The 14,527-nt window shown below is 35.5% G+C and overlaps 3 protein-coding genes across 3 annotated transcripts; all 3 read right to left on the reverse strand.

The window, feature by feature from the left end:
• Positions 1-1,356: 1,356 nt before the first annotated feature.
• LOC110715428 (cytochrome P450 71A26-like) lies at positions 1,357-3,577 on the reverse strand. Its single transcript, XM_021894011.1, has 2 exons — positions 2,669-3,577; positions 1,357-1,986 (listed from the first exon to the last, which is right to left on the reverse strand). The coding sequence occupies exons 1-2, from the start codon at positions 3,575-3,577 to the stop codon at positions 1,357-1,359; spliced, it is 1,539 nt and encodes a 512-aa protein (XP_021749703.1).
• A 1,928-nt stretch (positions 3,578-5,505) lies between these two features.
• LOC110715429 lies at positions 5,506-8,453 on the reverse strand. Its single transcript, XM_021894012.1, has 3 exons — positions 8,270-8,453; positions 6,945-7,955; positions 5,506-6,309 (listed from the first exon to the last, which is right to left on the reverse strand). The coding sequence occupies exons 2-3, from the start codon at positions 7,650-7,652 to the stop codon at positions 5,506-5,508; spliced, it is 1,512 nt and encodes a 503-aa protein (XP_021749704.1). The 5' UTR covers positions 7,653-7,955; positions 8,270-8,453.
• Positions 8,454-11,157: 2,704 nt separating this feature from the next.
• Positions 11,158-14,413, reverse strand: LOC110715598 (cytochrome P450 71A25-like). The gene is made up of 2 exons (XM_021894190.1): positions 12,776-14,413; positions 11,158-11,962 (listed from the first exon to the last, which is right to left on the reverse strand). Exons 1-2 carry the CDS (start codon positions 13,709-13,711, stop codon positions 11,345-11,347), a joined length of 1,554 nt encoding a protein of 517 aa, XP_021749882.1. The 5' UTR covers positions 13,712-14,413; the 3' UTR covers positions 11,158-11,344.
• Positions 14,414-14,527: the final 114 nt, after the last annotated feature.

Consider the following 14,527-nt stretch of genomic DNA (forward strand, 5'->3'; position numbering starts at 1 on the left):
GCATTAAGGTGGTGCCCTGTATTTAAAGGCTATTCCTTTACTAGGCTTATTATTGGTGTGGTGTGAGATAGAGAAAAAAAAAAAAAAAAATAGGAGAAAGAAATTGATGGAAGATCTGATTGGGTAACTCCATCTCTTCTTAGATACTTGTAATTTGAGGTTGATGTACATGGATGAACCGATGAAGGAACCATGTAGAGTATTATTGCGTTAAAAATGGCAAGTACTATGGAACAATATATACTTGTAAGTTTAAAGTGACCGGTGGTATCCTGAAGTGATAAGCAAATAATTAATCAAGTATTATACGTTGATGTTATTAGAAAGGCAAGATATTACGGAGCACTTGAATGCTGTTTGTTAAAACTTTAGAGTGACAAGTATTTCCTGAAGTGGTTCGGTTGAGGTACTTAGTCTATCACTCTATCACCAATTCATCTGTAGTTGTCATCCATTTCACTCATTACTAACTTGTGAAATTTGGTCTTTCTGTGTCACCAGGGTCATTTTCTGTCTGTAACTTATTTTATGTTTGATTCCATCTCATGCATTTCACAAAATGTCGCTGTTGAATAATACTACTTATGTGTTTGTTTATATTTAATCTTTATATTGCATTATAAACCAAGGAACTTTCTCTGTCTTCAACAACGCATTTCAACATCATTTAGTGACAAGAAGTATGGTCATTAGCAAGCTCCTTTATCAATTACTTAACCTTAACCAAATAGCAAGTATAGGGGCTAGTAAAGGTTGAAATCCCAGAGAATGGCTTGCTAGACACCTTAAATGAAATCCAATAGTAAATTAGCTTGGAGAAACTTTGGATTTGGGGGTTATGCTGTTAAATAAAATAGACTAGGCGAGATGACTAACGGACTAATAACTAACTTAACATAATCAGCTAAGGACTCGATGATAAGAGGGGGTATGTATAGACTGTGTGAACTTAAGGGGGTAAATGGTATTCAGCACCAATTAATTCACAGCCTAGAGTTTGCTGGGAAATGATTGTCTGTCCCTTATCATTATCAGTCAACAGTCGACTGCTTTTCCCTTGTGCTAGCAGCCTTTTTTTTTTTTTTTTTCCTTTTTTCTTTTCTAATTTGTTTTTGAAAATTTAACATCTTCACAAGGTTCAATATTAGTCTTTAGTTTTACACAGAAATGACTTCAGTGAGCCTTCCCATCACACACTGGTGTCTAATAGGCTTATAGGCAGCATAGCTCATTCTTTTATAGTTATTAGTTTATTACTTCATTTAACAATAATAACAAGACATGTGCTGATGTGAGATGTCTTCTATTATTATTTATACCGTGTCAAATGAATCTATTTGCTTTTCCACCAATTTATCATCCTAATTTCTCAGATTGCCAAGTATGAGAAGTTGCAACAGCAAAAAGAGGAACTTCCCTGTGGATTGTGAGTCCAGTACGTTGTCTCATATTCAAAGTCTCAATGTTTTCTTCCCTAGGCAAAGCCCAGTTGAACTTACTTAAGAGACTTGCTAGAATGAGCTCAATGTTGGCAATGGCATATAAGATCCCTGGACAGCCTCTCCTGCCGGACCCAAATGGAATTAGTTCATAGTCTTGCCCTTTGAAATCTATTGAAGAATTCAAGAACCTTTCTGGATGGAACTCCTCAGGATCTTCCCATGTTGCTGGATCGCGATGAATTGCCCAAGCATTGGTTATGACTCTTGTCCCAGCAGCAATGTCATAGCCATTAATTTTGACATCTTGAGTTGATTCACGAGGCACCAGCAATGGAATTGGTGGATGTAGTCGAAGTGTCTCCTTGATCACTGTTTTCAAGTACTGCATTTTTCCCAGATCTTTTTCAGATACATCTGCGTGTTCCCTGGTAATATCTCTCACTTCTTCTTGCAGTCTTTTCATTACTGTAGGATGCCTTAGAAGCTCTGTCATTGCCCATTCTAAGACAGTATATGTTGTATCAGTTCCACCAGCAAACATGTCCTGCATTAAGTAGAATAAATATGCAGTACTCAAGTCCAAAGATGTCTATTCATATGATTGATGGTTATGTACAGCCAATTAACTTGGCATCTTCTGGATTTGATATGACAGTTTGTCAAAACCTTCCAGCTGTAGGAAGTGTTGATGCTTTCAAATTTTATTTAAAATATTTAAGTGGAAGTTGGTGGACTGCATGATTTTATGTGCTGAATCTTGATCATTGAACCATAATATGAGACACGGTAAGAAACTAGGGCTATTGTGAGGTTTGACTTAGCTATTAAAGCTGTGTAACCTTTGGATTGAAAACATTTTTGTTGACTCTTTCCATCTAGAAATTCTATACGAAGTCTACTATGAACTGCCTGGACGATAAGATTAAAACGAAATTCTCTATTACCAGGGAGCTGTGTATATGTTTAAGTTTCCATGGTTAATTAAAATTAGTTTACTGAATTGCAGATGATGAAATTAGTAAATTTTGAGGATTTGTTTGTTTGTGCATGGCCAAAATTGTCTGGTTGTTTTCTAGATTAATGCAAGTATTGTGTTGTGCTATTTGATATGTTGCTATAATCCAAGAGTAGGTAATGTTTCATATTTGTTTGAAAGCTCACCGAAGCAAATTTGGATATCAGTATTCAGTAGACAGATTCAGTAGTTAGGGACAAGGAAGACATACCAATATGAGAGCTTTGATGCTGTCTTTATTGATAGGAAAACCAGCTGTGTTGTCCATTTGAACCTGGAGTAGAACGTCCACAAAATCTTTCACCCTTTCTTTCTCACTTGCTGCACCATTTCTTTCCTTGTCTTGTCGATCCATATGCTCTTCAACTATTACCTCAAGAAACTCATCGAACTCTATGGCAAGTTTGTTCACCTTACTGTGCAACCCATTCAGTTGATCAATCCAAGCCAGCCAGGGTATAAAATTACTCACCGTAAATGTACCTAGAAGCTTCACAAACTCTTTCAACAATTCCTTGAACTTGGCACCATCTTCCTCTCCACTGTATTTTCTCCCGAAGGCCACCCTGCATATCACGTCATTTGTAAATGTCATAAATATTTCACTCAAATTCACAGCTGATGTCGACTTTTTGATCTTTTCTATTGTTAGGGCAACTTCTTCTGCTCTCACATTCTGGAAGGATCGAACTCTTTTGTTACTCAAAAGCTGGAGCACGCATATACTTTTCATCTGTCTCCAGTATTCTCCATAAGGAGCTCCAGCCACATTTTGTCTGTTATATATTAGCCTTTTGCTGATTATTGACTGAGGTCTGTTAGAGAATTTGATGTCATTTATTTTTATGATTTCTCGAGCAGCATTTGCAGATGATACAACAAGAGTTGGCTTGCTTCCAAGGTGAAGCAACATAAGCTCGCCATATTGCCGAGACAGGGATTGAAGTGTACAGTGAGGGTACATGCCGAGTTGGTGAAGGTTCCCCAGTATTGGCAGCTTTGGGGGAGATGGGGGTAAGTTTCTTCTCATGGATGCATTGAAACCGAGCCATTTATAGAGGAAGAATAAAGATGTGAAAAAGAGAAGGATTAATAATGGGTGAAAAAATAGCAAGCCCATTTGTTCCTTTATCATGCTGACATTCATTGGAAATCAAAACATGTTACGGATTGATCTCGTCTTCAATGTACCTAGAAGACTGAAGTAGGAGTTGTCTATCACTCGCAGACTCGCTTTATTATGCCAAAGCAATATGAAGGCATAGGGAGGAGAAGACTTTAATTTTGAGGTTGATGAAGAATGAAATGTAGGGATATTGTAGAACTTTAGTTAGCTGAAGAATATGAAACTTCTGCTAAACTCTGATATTCTTGCTGTCCTGCATGGTATTGGTATCATGGTATGCATAGTTTCACTACAGGTTTGAAACATGTGCCTCAAACTTTCCAACAATGGTAGACATTGCTTGTTCCACTTTTGGTAAGATTTATTTGCTTGCTTCTTCTTTCTTTGTATCCCATGTTTTATAGAGCTAGTCTACATGTGATTAGCGTTGACATCGTGCCATTACACACCGCCTTTTTAATTAAAAGTACAGCATATTGTAGTGACCTCGTTTTTTTTTCCTTCAAATTGCTATAAATTATCTACTGTACTCTTAATGAAAACCAAGTTGCATATCATTTCCTTGCCGTACCTGTTATTTTTAATTCGTTAGCGTTGAAGATACGTATTTGCACAATATAATAGAGTGATAATCCTAGGATAATGGTCTGACTCAGATTTGGTCTTAGTTAAATTATTATTATCTGTCACCATTTTTCTTGAGTTGCTAGTCTCTTTTGATTTTTCTTACAAGATCCATTGGATCATAGAGCCACTACTGCAGGGTCCCTATCTCTATATGAATGTATCTAAAACCGCCTTTCGAACCGGGTTGGTAGCGATCATGAAGTGTTCAGTGTCTCTATCAAATTATATACTCCCACTTGCTTGCATAGGATTGAATTTGATTAGTAGATATTTTTCTCTTTGTTGTGCTAAGGATTTGCAAGTGTAGTTGTATTAGCGTTTAATAAATCATAAGCAGTTAAAGGGCCTAAGTCAAATAATTGTGTCAATATCCATGAACATTACCACTACGGCACTACCTAATACCCGCTCTTTCGCCAATGTTTTTGATTCTTTCAGATTCCAAATTTGAATGCGTCACTAATGTGTTTTGATGTTTTGTTTTATCATGATTATGATTGTGATTAAGCTCTTTGGGACTATGGTTGTGTTTGGTAATTAGCTTATTTGACTAATATTAGCTTATTGACTATTATATATGTAGTAAGTTAATTCAAGGTGTTTGATGTGAATTTTATTTTAAGAGCTTATTCTGCTAAATGAACTTTTTTCAATTAGCTTATACAATTCTTATGGTGAAATGATACTTATACCCCAATTAATTTCTTATTCCACTAAATGAACTTTTTTTCAATTAGCTTATATAGAGTTTTAGCTTTTACCAATTTTCACTTCCCCCTTATTAAACTCCTTAGTACATTCGCCCGTTTAAAAAAAAAAAAAAAAGGGTCCAAGTACTGTATATTGAATATTGATGGTTATATCACAAAACTAATAAGGTGGCATGCACAAAATATTGTGCACAACACAAATACACAAAAAATGATCATGCATACGCTCGTAACTCTTTAAATTGTCCATATTATTCATAGACTATCACATAATTAAACAAATGGTTATTACTTTGGTCTATACATTTTTACATATAATGGTAAGAATCATAGTACTCGTACCGTCATACTAATTTTGTTGTTTAAAATATAATTACACGTTAACACCCAGTATGTTTTTATAGTTTAATGTCATACTCAATAAGCAAGGGAATTCTCCTAATCTAAAACAAATAAATAAATAATAATAACTAAAACCAATTTGATGACTTGACTAAAAAAAGTCTGATCCAAACCAGATAAATAAGCATGACTCAAATTTAAATAAATCTAACCAACTCTACCTAACCGAACCCGACCTAGTTACTAGAAAAATGGAGGCCAATTCACCAATATATTAACACAGTGCTTGTGTCCACAAATCCCCTTAGAAGATGGACCGTCAACAGCATTAAATTCTACAATGCCCTGCAAAACATCAACACCAACACCATCAACTGTTAAGTTTGCTTTGATAATTAGGGAAGACTTTATTGGAACACAAACTAGAGATTTTGAGAGCGGCAACAATCCATCTTCATTAAGTTTGACTGGATTATCTGTGTTGCTTTCAAAGAGAACACTCTGATAATATTTCTCATCGTAAACGTTTGAGTAATCATGGTTGCTATACTGAGCCACAATACTCCCATATAGTTTGCTGGATGACAAGTCCAAAGTGTCATTATTAATATTAATCCTTTTGAGAAAAATGTTGAATTGAGCTTGTAATCCCTCGTAAATAACAGTGAAATGCACTGCAACATATCCATGATCCCCTCGAATAAAGGAGCATACACGCTTGTCAAACCATGACTCAAGATAGCGGGATGGCCATGCACATTGTCCTTTAACGCGAAAATCAGTCTCAACATCTCTTATGTCAACATAAAAGCCAAAATCATCAAACGCCCACATTGCTTGGTCATCACAATATCTGACCTCAAGTTTATTGTCATTACAGATCTGAGGGGAGCTCTCATCTTTGTGAAAAAGAGGATAAAAAGGAAGTCTGATAGTGCCACAGATTTTAAAGGGAGGCTGCAAATCATTTCTACCTATACCAAATGAAAACACCTCCAAAATATGAATTGGTCTTGCAAGCCAGGAACTAGTTGGACTTTGTGGTAACTGTAAGAGATACACAGACATCAAAACTCATGTCACAAAAATAAACCAAACATCACGTATAATAATCAATCATCAATATATTATACTTAATATATTATACTATAAGACAAGCAAATCAATGTAGAGCTGATAATATCGCTATATGATTTGGTTATTGATTTTATACGATTTTAAAATAAAATTACATTAATATAAATATCTAATGAAATTTGTATGATAATATTCTTATTTTTATAACTATTAATATAATCAAATTTTCCTAGAAAAAACGGGAAATTCTGTCTCTCACGGTGAGAAACGCAATTTGTTTCTCATGGGGCATTTTCGTAAATAAATCAATAATTTTTTCATTATTGTGGGCTCCACAGTTGAATAAAATTGTTGGTTTATTACGAAAATGCCATGTGAGAAACAAATTTTATTTTATTTTTTTTTTTCACCATGAGAAACTGGGGTATCCACAGAAAAAACAAGGCCAAAAAAAAAATACAAGTTAATTATGATCATCAAGGCAAAAATGAAATATTTTATGGTAAAACGACTATTTGAATTAAAATGGCTACTTGATTTAGTAGTTTAACAGAAAAAATCATGTAAAGATGATTAACTCAACAGCACTCCAAAAGAAAAATTACCTTGTTTTCTGTCTTTTTGATTAGCTCTTCTGCTTCTGTCTCAGTGATTGGTTTCAGATCACTTCCTCTGTAACGTTGCTGATATGCATCACCCCAATTGACTCGTACTCGTATACGCCCATTTTCTCCTACTACATCCTTCTTATCCACTCCACTTTCATGAGCAGAAAATTGTAAAACCCCCTCAGCTAGTTTGCTTCCATAACTGCTGTATGCGAAATTTACAAGAATATTGAGGGGGCAACTCTTCGAGTGAACTGGCACAGCCACCACGGATCTTGATAGCTCAATAAAACTCCTAGACTTGACCGGTACACATTGATCACGCGACAAATTTAGAAGTATACTCGAATTATCTCCATCATTTGAGCCACTGCCAGGAAAACTGGTATGTGCAGCAACAGTCCCATAAACATCAGCAGATTCATCCATGCCATTCCTATATGCAGAAGTATCATAAACAGCATAATCACCATAATAATCATCACGATTATAGTCTATCGTATCATAACCATCATATTTGCTGAAGAACACCACCTCCACAGTAGCTACCACAGCATAAGGGAAAGTGGCATAATGCAATGTCACAAAACCAACATTCTCCGCCCCGTGTTCTGTGTAGAAGCTATTCTTGTAATCTAAATTCAATTTCCCTTGAGCAATCACAACATCGTCTTGGGTTTTGTTTCTTAAGAATGACACGCCCATCTTTCGGTCCGGTTAAGGTCAAGAATTAGTTGTGTGTATCAAGGTCGATTAACTCGGGGTTGTCGCGATCGCGGTTGTAGACATCAAAAGCATGACCTAACCCATTAGTGACCTTAATGGTGCCATAGACTTGACATCCAAATGAATCGGATTCGGAATCGAATGGCCGGACGCTAACGGAGAATACCTCAAGTAATGGTGTTGTTGTTAGACCAGAGTTAGGCTCATTATCACCCCACGCTTCATAAGTAGAGGAGCCCCTCTCTACATAATCCAAATCACTTATCTCAATCTCCTCCATACCTGTATGAATAACATCTAGGGTTTTAATATTTTTAATAGCATGTAAAAATACCAAATTTGATTCAATTATCATATAAGGCTAAAAAAATCACGTAATTTTAGGGATATTAGATTCAATTATCAAATTAAGCTCATAAATTTGTTTTCTAGCAACATCACTGGTTATAATTATATGGAGTAGTAATTAGAATCAATAATTGAAATTTTCAACCCTAAACTTATTATAATTAAATAAAATTAGATCAAAGATAAACCCTAGATTGTGAAACAACAACTAACTTCAAAAGCATGTGGTATAGAATATGTATACAGACCGCTCAGAAACTCGGGCTTCGTCGGACTGCTGCTGTGCTGCGTTCTTATTCTTTGTTCGTCTTTTATTTGTGTGTTTTCAGGCTTGTTTATTTATAAGGGGACATGAAAATCGAGTTATTCCAAAAGTAATATTCCCTCCGTCCCTAAAACTTGATTTCGCGGTTATTAAGAAAGTTAAATGAAAAGAAATAAAAATATATTGGAAAGATAAATTTATACGGGTTTGTTAAAAAATAGAGTGATAAAATATTAAAAAATACATTAAAAAAAATTATATGGAGAAACTAATTTTGCACAAATGTTGTTGTAAATTGGTGGGTATTTTAATGCAAATGAGTTGATCATTTTAGGATTAAAATTAGGACAAAAGGGGGTCGAAGTGTTGGGAACGGGGGAGTAAAATACAAAATTAATTTACTAGTGATCCCAAATTTATTACTCCCTCCGTTCCCTAATATAAAATCTTTTTGGTTTTTATGCGGAAATTAAGAATGTTGTAAATTCTAAAATTAATAATTTAATGTACATATGTGCTTGTGGGGTTAAAGAGAGATAGAAAAAATAAGTAATTGGGAATAACCGAAGAGATAGAGAGAATAGGTTGGAAATTTGATGTTTTTTTTTACGGGAATCTATATATATATATTAAAACTCAAGGCAAGAATTGTAATCATGCCACGTGTCATCATATTTGCCACGTGTCGTCATGAATTGATAAATGATGTGGGGTCATGTGATTCATGTCATATATATTTTTTTTTTTTTTTTTTTTTTGAGAAGAAGCTCCAAAGGAGCGACTAGCTTTCATTCATAGGGAGATCATTGTTCAAAAGAGAAACAATACAAGACGGGAAATCCGTCATCCAAACTCTACTACCGACCTCCCAAGGCAAGCAATGAGCTAAACCATGAGCGACTTTATTACCTTCCCTACGAACGAACTTCCAAGACACACTACTTAAGAACGAGCACACATGATGAATATCATCTAAAATCATATGGAGACAACTTCTCCCTCTTTCACGAGTTACAATTGTGTTGATAGCAGCTAGCTAAACAATCACCCTCCACCTCGACCCGAGAATACCCAGCCTCTATAATAGCCCGAAGCCCCAATAAAATTGCTTTGGCTTCAGCAATGCAGGGCACCAACCTCTCCTCCGTTTTCCAGGCAGCAGCAAGCAAAGGAGCACCTCCTGAATCACGAACAATGGCACCAGCACTCGCACCCAGCCCCTCGCACACAATTTTTAAAACTAATCATCAATTTTTACTCACAAAAAATTAATGTTCATAAATCCTAATTTTTTAATCATCATTCTTTCGTTTGCTCATCTATACTTTGAAGAAATTTATAATGGTAGATAAAAATTCATTTACCAGATAAAACAAACTAATATGAAGTATAAAAGTTAGGTTACTGCATATTTCATAATGAGTTTTGTTAATGTTCAATAAAATTTATAATAAAAATAATTTTTTATAAAATTATAAAACCATCAATAGATTTCCCTTTAATTTATTAAATTTATTTTTTAAAACAATTTACTATAGTTTTTTATTAAAAAAAATGACCCGGGGCATCGCCCGGGCCTCAAACTAGTTTATTGTTAAAAGTACAAATAAGAGTAAAGGAAAAAAAATGATAACTCATAAAAAAGAAGGTAATAATCAGTGGCGGAGCCAGAATTTCTGACTAAGGGGGCCAAAATTATACCTACTTTGTATAATTTTGCAACTATTGAATTGATTACATTTACTTTACAAAAAAAAAAAAAACACAAATTGTGTTAGCTACAAGACTTGATCCCTTGACATCTTGCATACTATCACATGGAAAAAACTAGCTCCTCCACACCAAAATTAATGACAATTAAAAGCAAATTTAATTAATATTTTGAGCCAAGTGGGAGGCCAAGGCCCCCGCCAACCCCCCTTGGCTTCGCCCCTGGTAATAATGTTAAAAAAAAATACATGTAGAAAAAAGACATTATATTTTGATTTTTTTTTTACAAAACATCAGCTTAGCAATATTATTAAACTATCAAAAGATCAGTATCATTACAAATAGCACCCTGTATCTCAGCAAGAGTATCTTCAAGCCAAACTCTATACTCACTAAACTTAAAAAGAGCAGTATTATTTTTTTATTTTATTATTTTTTTTACCTATTACTACTTTTCAAATTTTCATATCCTAATACAAAGTCTCGTTTCTTTTTGGGTAAATCAAAATATGTGTATTTTGATTTACCCAAAAAGAAACGAGACTTTGTATTAGGATATGAAAATTTGAAAAGTAGTAGTAGGTAAAAAAAATAAATAAATAAAATTGCACTAAAGAAAATAACCATTGTTTACAACATGAAAAATAGGTAAGTGATGAAAAATGGTGTAGTTGGTCTAGAAAGATTCAAACAGCAAAATTGAACTGAATTTTGCATAATACTTACGTGGTGATTTCATGACAATTTGCTGTCAATGGGGGTTAGTTGGATGAAGTTTGCTTACCTACAATTCTGTGCATTCTCTATCTTCTTTGTGCTCAATTGCGCGCACCCTGGAAGATTCATGGTATTACGAGGTTTGTTTTTCAGTTTTTGTGCATACCAACTGTTTGATAAAATGCCTCAGTGAAGTTCGTTTGGTTTCTGAAGGAATACTCTTCTAATTGAATTTAGTTCTTACGTATTCTGTGTGAGTAACTAGATGCACTAAATGAAGGCAGATATATATTTGTACATACTCACATTTGTATTATCTGATTACCTCTTATCGGATCGGTTTCTCGAAACGTTGTTGATCACACTGACTTATGTGAGCCAGTGAGTGTCAATGAATTTTATGTGCATTGTGCTATGACTTTGGTTTGTGAAATTGTGACAACATAGCTGAACTTATTACTTAATATATTGATGGGTTTTTTTATTTGTATTATTCATTGCAATGAAAAGAAGACGAAAGAGGTGCAAAAATAAAGCATAGGATAATGATAGTAGTGCATAACCCATGAAGTATTTTGGAGTTGCTAGTTATTGCTGTTTTATTTTTTCAAGTAAAGCATCAATAAGACCTTCAGTTGCCTGCAATCGCGGGTGTTGCTGTTGCAAGTAGAGGAATTTCCCGATGGGCGGTTAGGCCAATGCATTCAGTCATATCTAAAGTCTCACCGTCTGCTCCACCAGGCAGCATCCAGTCGAACTTGTGCATGAGGTTTGCTAATACAAGCTCATTATTAGCAATAGCAAATGTAATTCCTGGGCAGATCCTTCTTCCTGATCCGAATGGAATCAATTCGAAGTCCTGCCCTTTGAAGTCTGTAGGAGAATTTATGAACCGCTCAGGATTGAACTTTTCAGGTTCATCCCAAGAAGCGGGATCTCTGTGGATTGCCCAAGCATTGGTTATAACTATGGTACCTGCTGGAATATCATAACCGTTAATCTTGGTGTCTTGTATTGATTGTCTTGGAACCAGCAAGGGAATTGGAGGATGTAGCCGAAGGGTCTCCTTGATCACTGCTTTCAAGTACTTCATCTGCTCCAAGTCATCTTCATTCACATATAATTTCTCTCCGGTAATTTCTCTGACTTCTCTTTGTAGTTTACTCATTTTTAAGGGATGCCTTAATAGCTCTGTCATTGCCCATTCTAGGACTGTGTATGTTGTATCAGTCCCACCAGAAAATATATCCTGCATCAGTCAATATTCACATTAACTGAATTCACAAAAGACTCATAATTGAAATATTGTGCCAAAATCTGAAATATTATGGATGTTCTTGTGTATTAAGCTCAACACTCAATGCATATTGTCTACATCTATAATCAAATTTGATTTAAAAGGTGTTATAAACATGTATCATGTATGTATGTATTTTGAGCACTTGTTATCCATCAAGGACACTGCATCATACTGTAATGGTAGTTAGTATTGTTCTTTCAGATTTTTATATTGGCAGAAGTTTTTTTTTTTTTTTTTTTTTTTTGGGGGGGGGGGGGGGTTACAAAATAATTTAGTTCTGCCTGTATGTGTATACTGGCAAAAGGTCAAAGAATTGGTTTCGTTTTTAGTCATGTGTAGTTGTTAATTGCTACCTTGTAGATTTTGTGTACCTCATAAGCTCAGCCTTTAAAAAAAACACCTTTGACAGGATATTGCTACCAATATCCTATCAATTTCCATTGGAAGCATTATGGTTATTCTTATTTGTGAAAACTGAACTAGGAGCAATGTTGACTGTTATAAAATCTTAGTACTTGTAGAAAACTAGAAAAGGAAACTACGGATTGATTCACTACAAACTACTAGCATATCATGTGCCTACTTGGTATTTAGGGATCCTGGAACTAGAACATTGCTATATATCCTGCCTTGGTGAAGAATAAAGGGAGTAGAATTTTCGAGTTAGGGACATGATACAAGGAAAACAGAACAAGAAGATGAAAGAGTTTAAGCCTTAAAGATGAAAATAGCAAAATGGATTGATTAAAACGAGATTGTTACCAGTATAAGAGCTTTGATGCTGTCTCTGTCAATGGCGAACCCAGCTGTCTTTTCTTTCTGAACTTCAAGTAAAACATCTACAAAGTTCTTAGCGATTTCATCATTTTTGCTCTCTTCACCCTTTCTGCTGTCATCTTGACCATCCTGGTGCTCTTTAACAACCTGCTCAAGAAAGTTGTCGAATTCTTTAAAAACTTTGTCCACCTTTGCATCTGACCCATCAAGCCAATTAGTCCAAGCCAAACACGGAATAAAATCCCCAACCCTAAAACGGCCTAGCAACTCTAGAAACTCCTTCAAGAGCCTCTTAAAGTTAATACCATGTCCTTCATTACCACTGTATTTCCTTCCAAAGGCCACCCTGCATATCACATCATTTGTTAAAGTCATAAACATCTCGCTCAAATTCACAACTGAAGATGACGAGTTCTCAATCTTTTCCATTAGAAGAGTAACCTCCTCTTCCCTAACACTTTGAAAAGACCGCACCCTTGTGTTACTTAAGAGCTGAAGCACACATATACTCTTCATCTGCCTCCAATACTCACCATACTGAGCTGCTGCCACGTCCTTACCATTGTAGAGAAGCTTGTTAATTGTTTTTAAAGGTGGCCTAGTGCAAAATGTTGAATCTTGGATTTTCATAATCTCGCGAGCTGCTTTGGCAGAGGAGATGATAAGGACTGGTGCCTTCCCTAGATTAATTAGCATGAGCTCCCCATATCTTTCAGACAGTGATTGGAGAGAGCGGTAGGGGTAAGCTCCTAGCTGATGAAGGTTGCCTAAAATCGGAAGCCTTGGCGGAGAAGGTGGAAGGCTTTTTCCAGGAGAAGATTTTGAGTGAAGCCATTTTAGGAAGAATAAGAACAAAATAAGTGGAGAAAATGTGAAGGACTGCAGCAAGATTATCTTCAACTGTTCTATGCTGGGCTGCATCCTTCTGTGTGCAGACTGTGATTACTTTCGTTCTGAATGTGTGCTTAGGAAATGAAGATATGTTCTTTGTTAGAATATTCTTGTAAGTGTATTCATTTGACTGACCAAATAAAAGTCTGCTTAATATGTTAATTAACGTCACTGTGCACAAATTTTTGAGTGCTTATGGGACTATGGCAGCAATTTGTTTACTAATCTTTTGTACGAATGTGTGGGTAAAGATTATTGACCGGAGATAGGAGGGTGTACAATTCAATGCTAATCTTTTACTATTTAGAGAAAGAATTTAGTTACTAGGAGTTAGTAGCCTGTCAAGGACTTATTTTTCGCACACAATTATATGTAATCTCAGTGACACAATTTAGAGGAAGGCTTATATTCTTGATTGATTAATTTGAGGAATTAGCTGTTACAAAAGATAGTCAATGGCTTGAGGCCATAAATCTCATTGGTAGCTTGAGGCTACTACTCTCAAGTGTTTTCTCACAATTTTCTGGATGGTTGCTACTCTATTACAAACTAGTTTAAATACTCCAGCTCTTCTCTCAATTACAAGCCCTAATATTAATTAAGATTTTCATCTAGTAGAAAGCAAAATAGACATAACACAAAAGTGTCCCTCTTCCATAGCTAGAGCTCCTTGTCTTATTTCCCGATTCGGCTTTGCCACCCAAATGCTCTGTTCTTCATGTCTCCTTCCTGTTTCAGCTTTGTTGTTGACTTTATTTGCTCCCCTTTCTTTACCGTTGGAATTGAAGTGAAGTCCACTCAGCTTGGGCCTCCTTTGATAGACCCGAATTGGTGTTTGGGCCATCC

This window comes from Chenopodium quinoa, unplaced genomic scaffold (assembly GCF_001683475.1).
Source record: "Chenopodium quinoa cultivar QQ74 unplaced genomic scaffold, ASM168347v1, whole genome shotgun sequence".
Classification (NCBI taxonomy): Eukaryota; Viridiplantae; Streptophyta; class Magnoliopsida; order Caryophyllales; family Amaranthaceae; genus Chenopodium; species Chenopodium quinoa.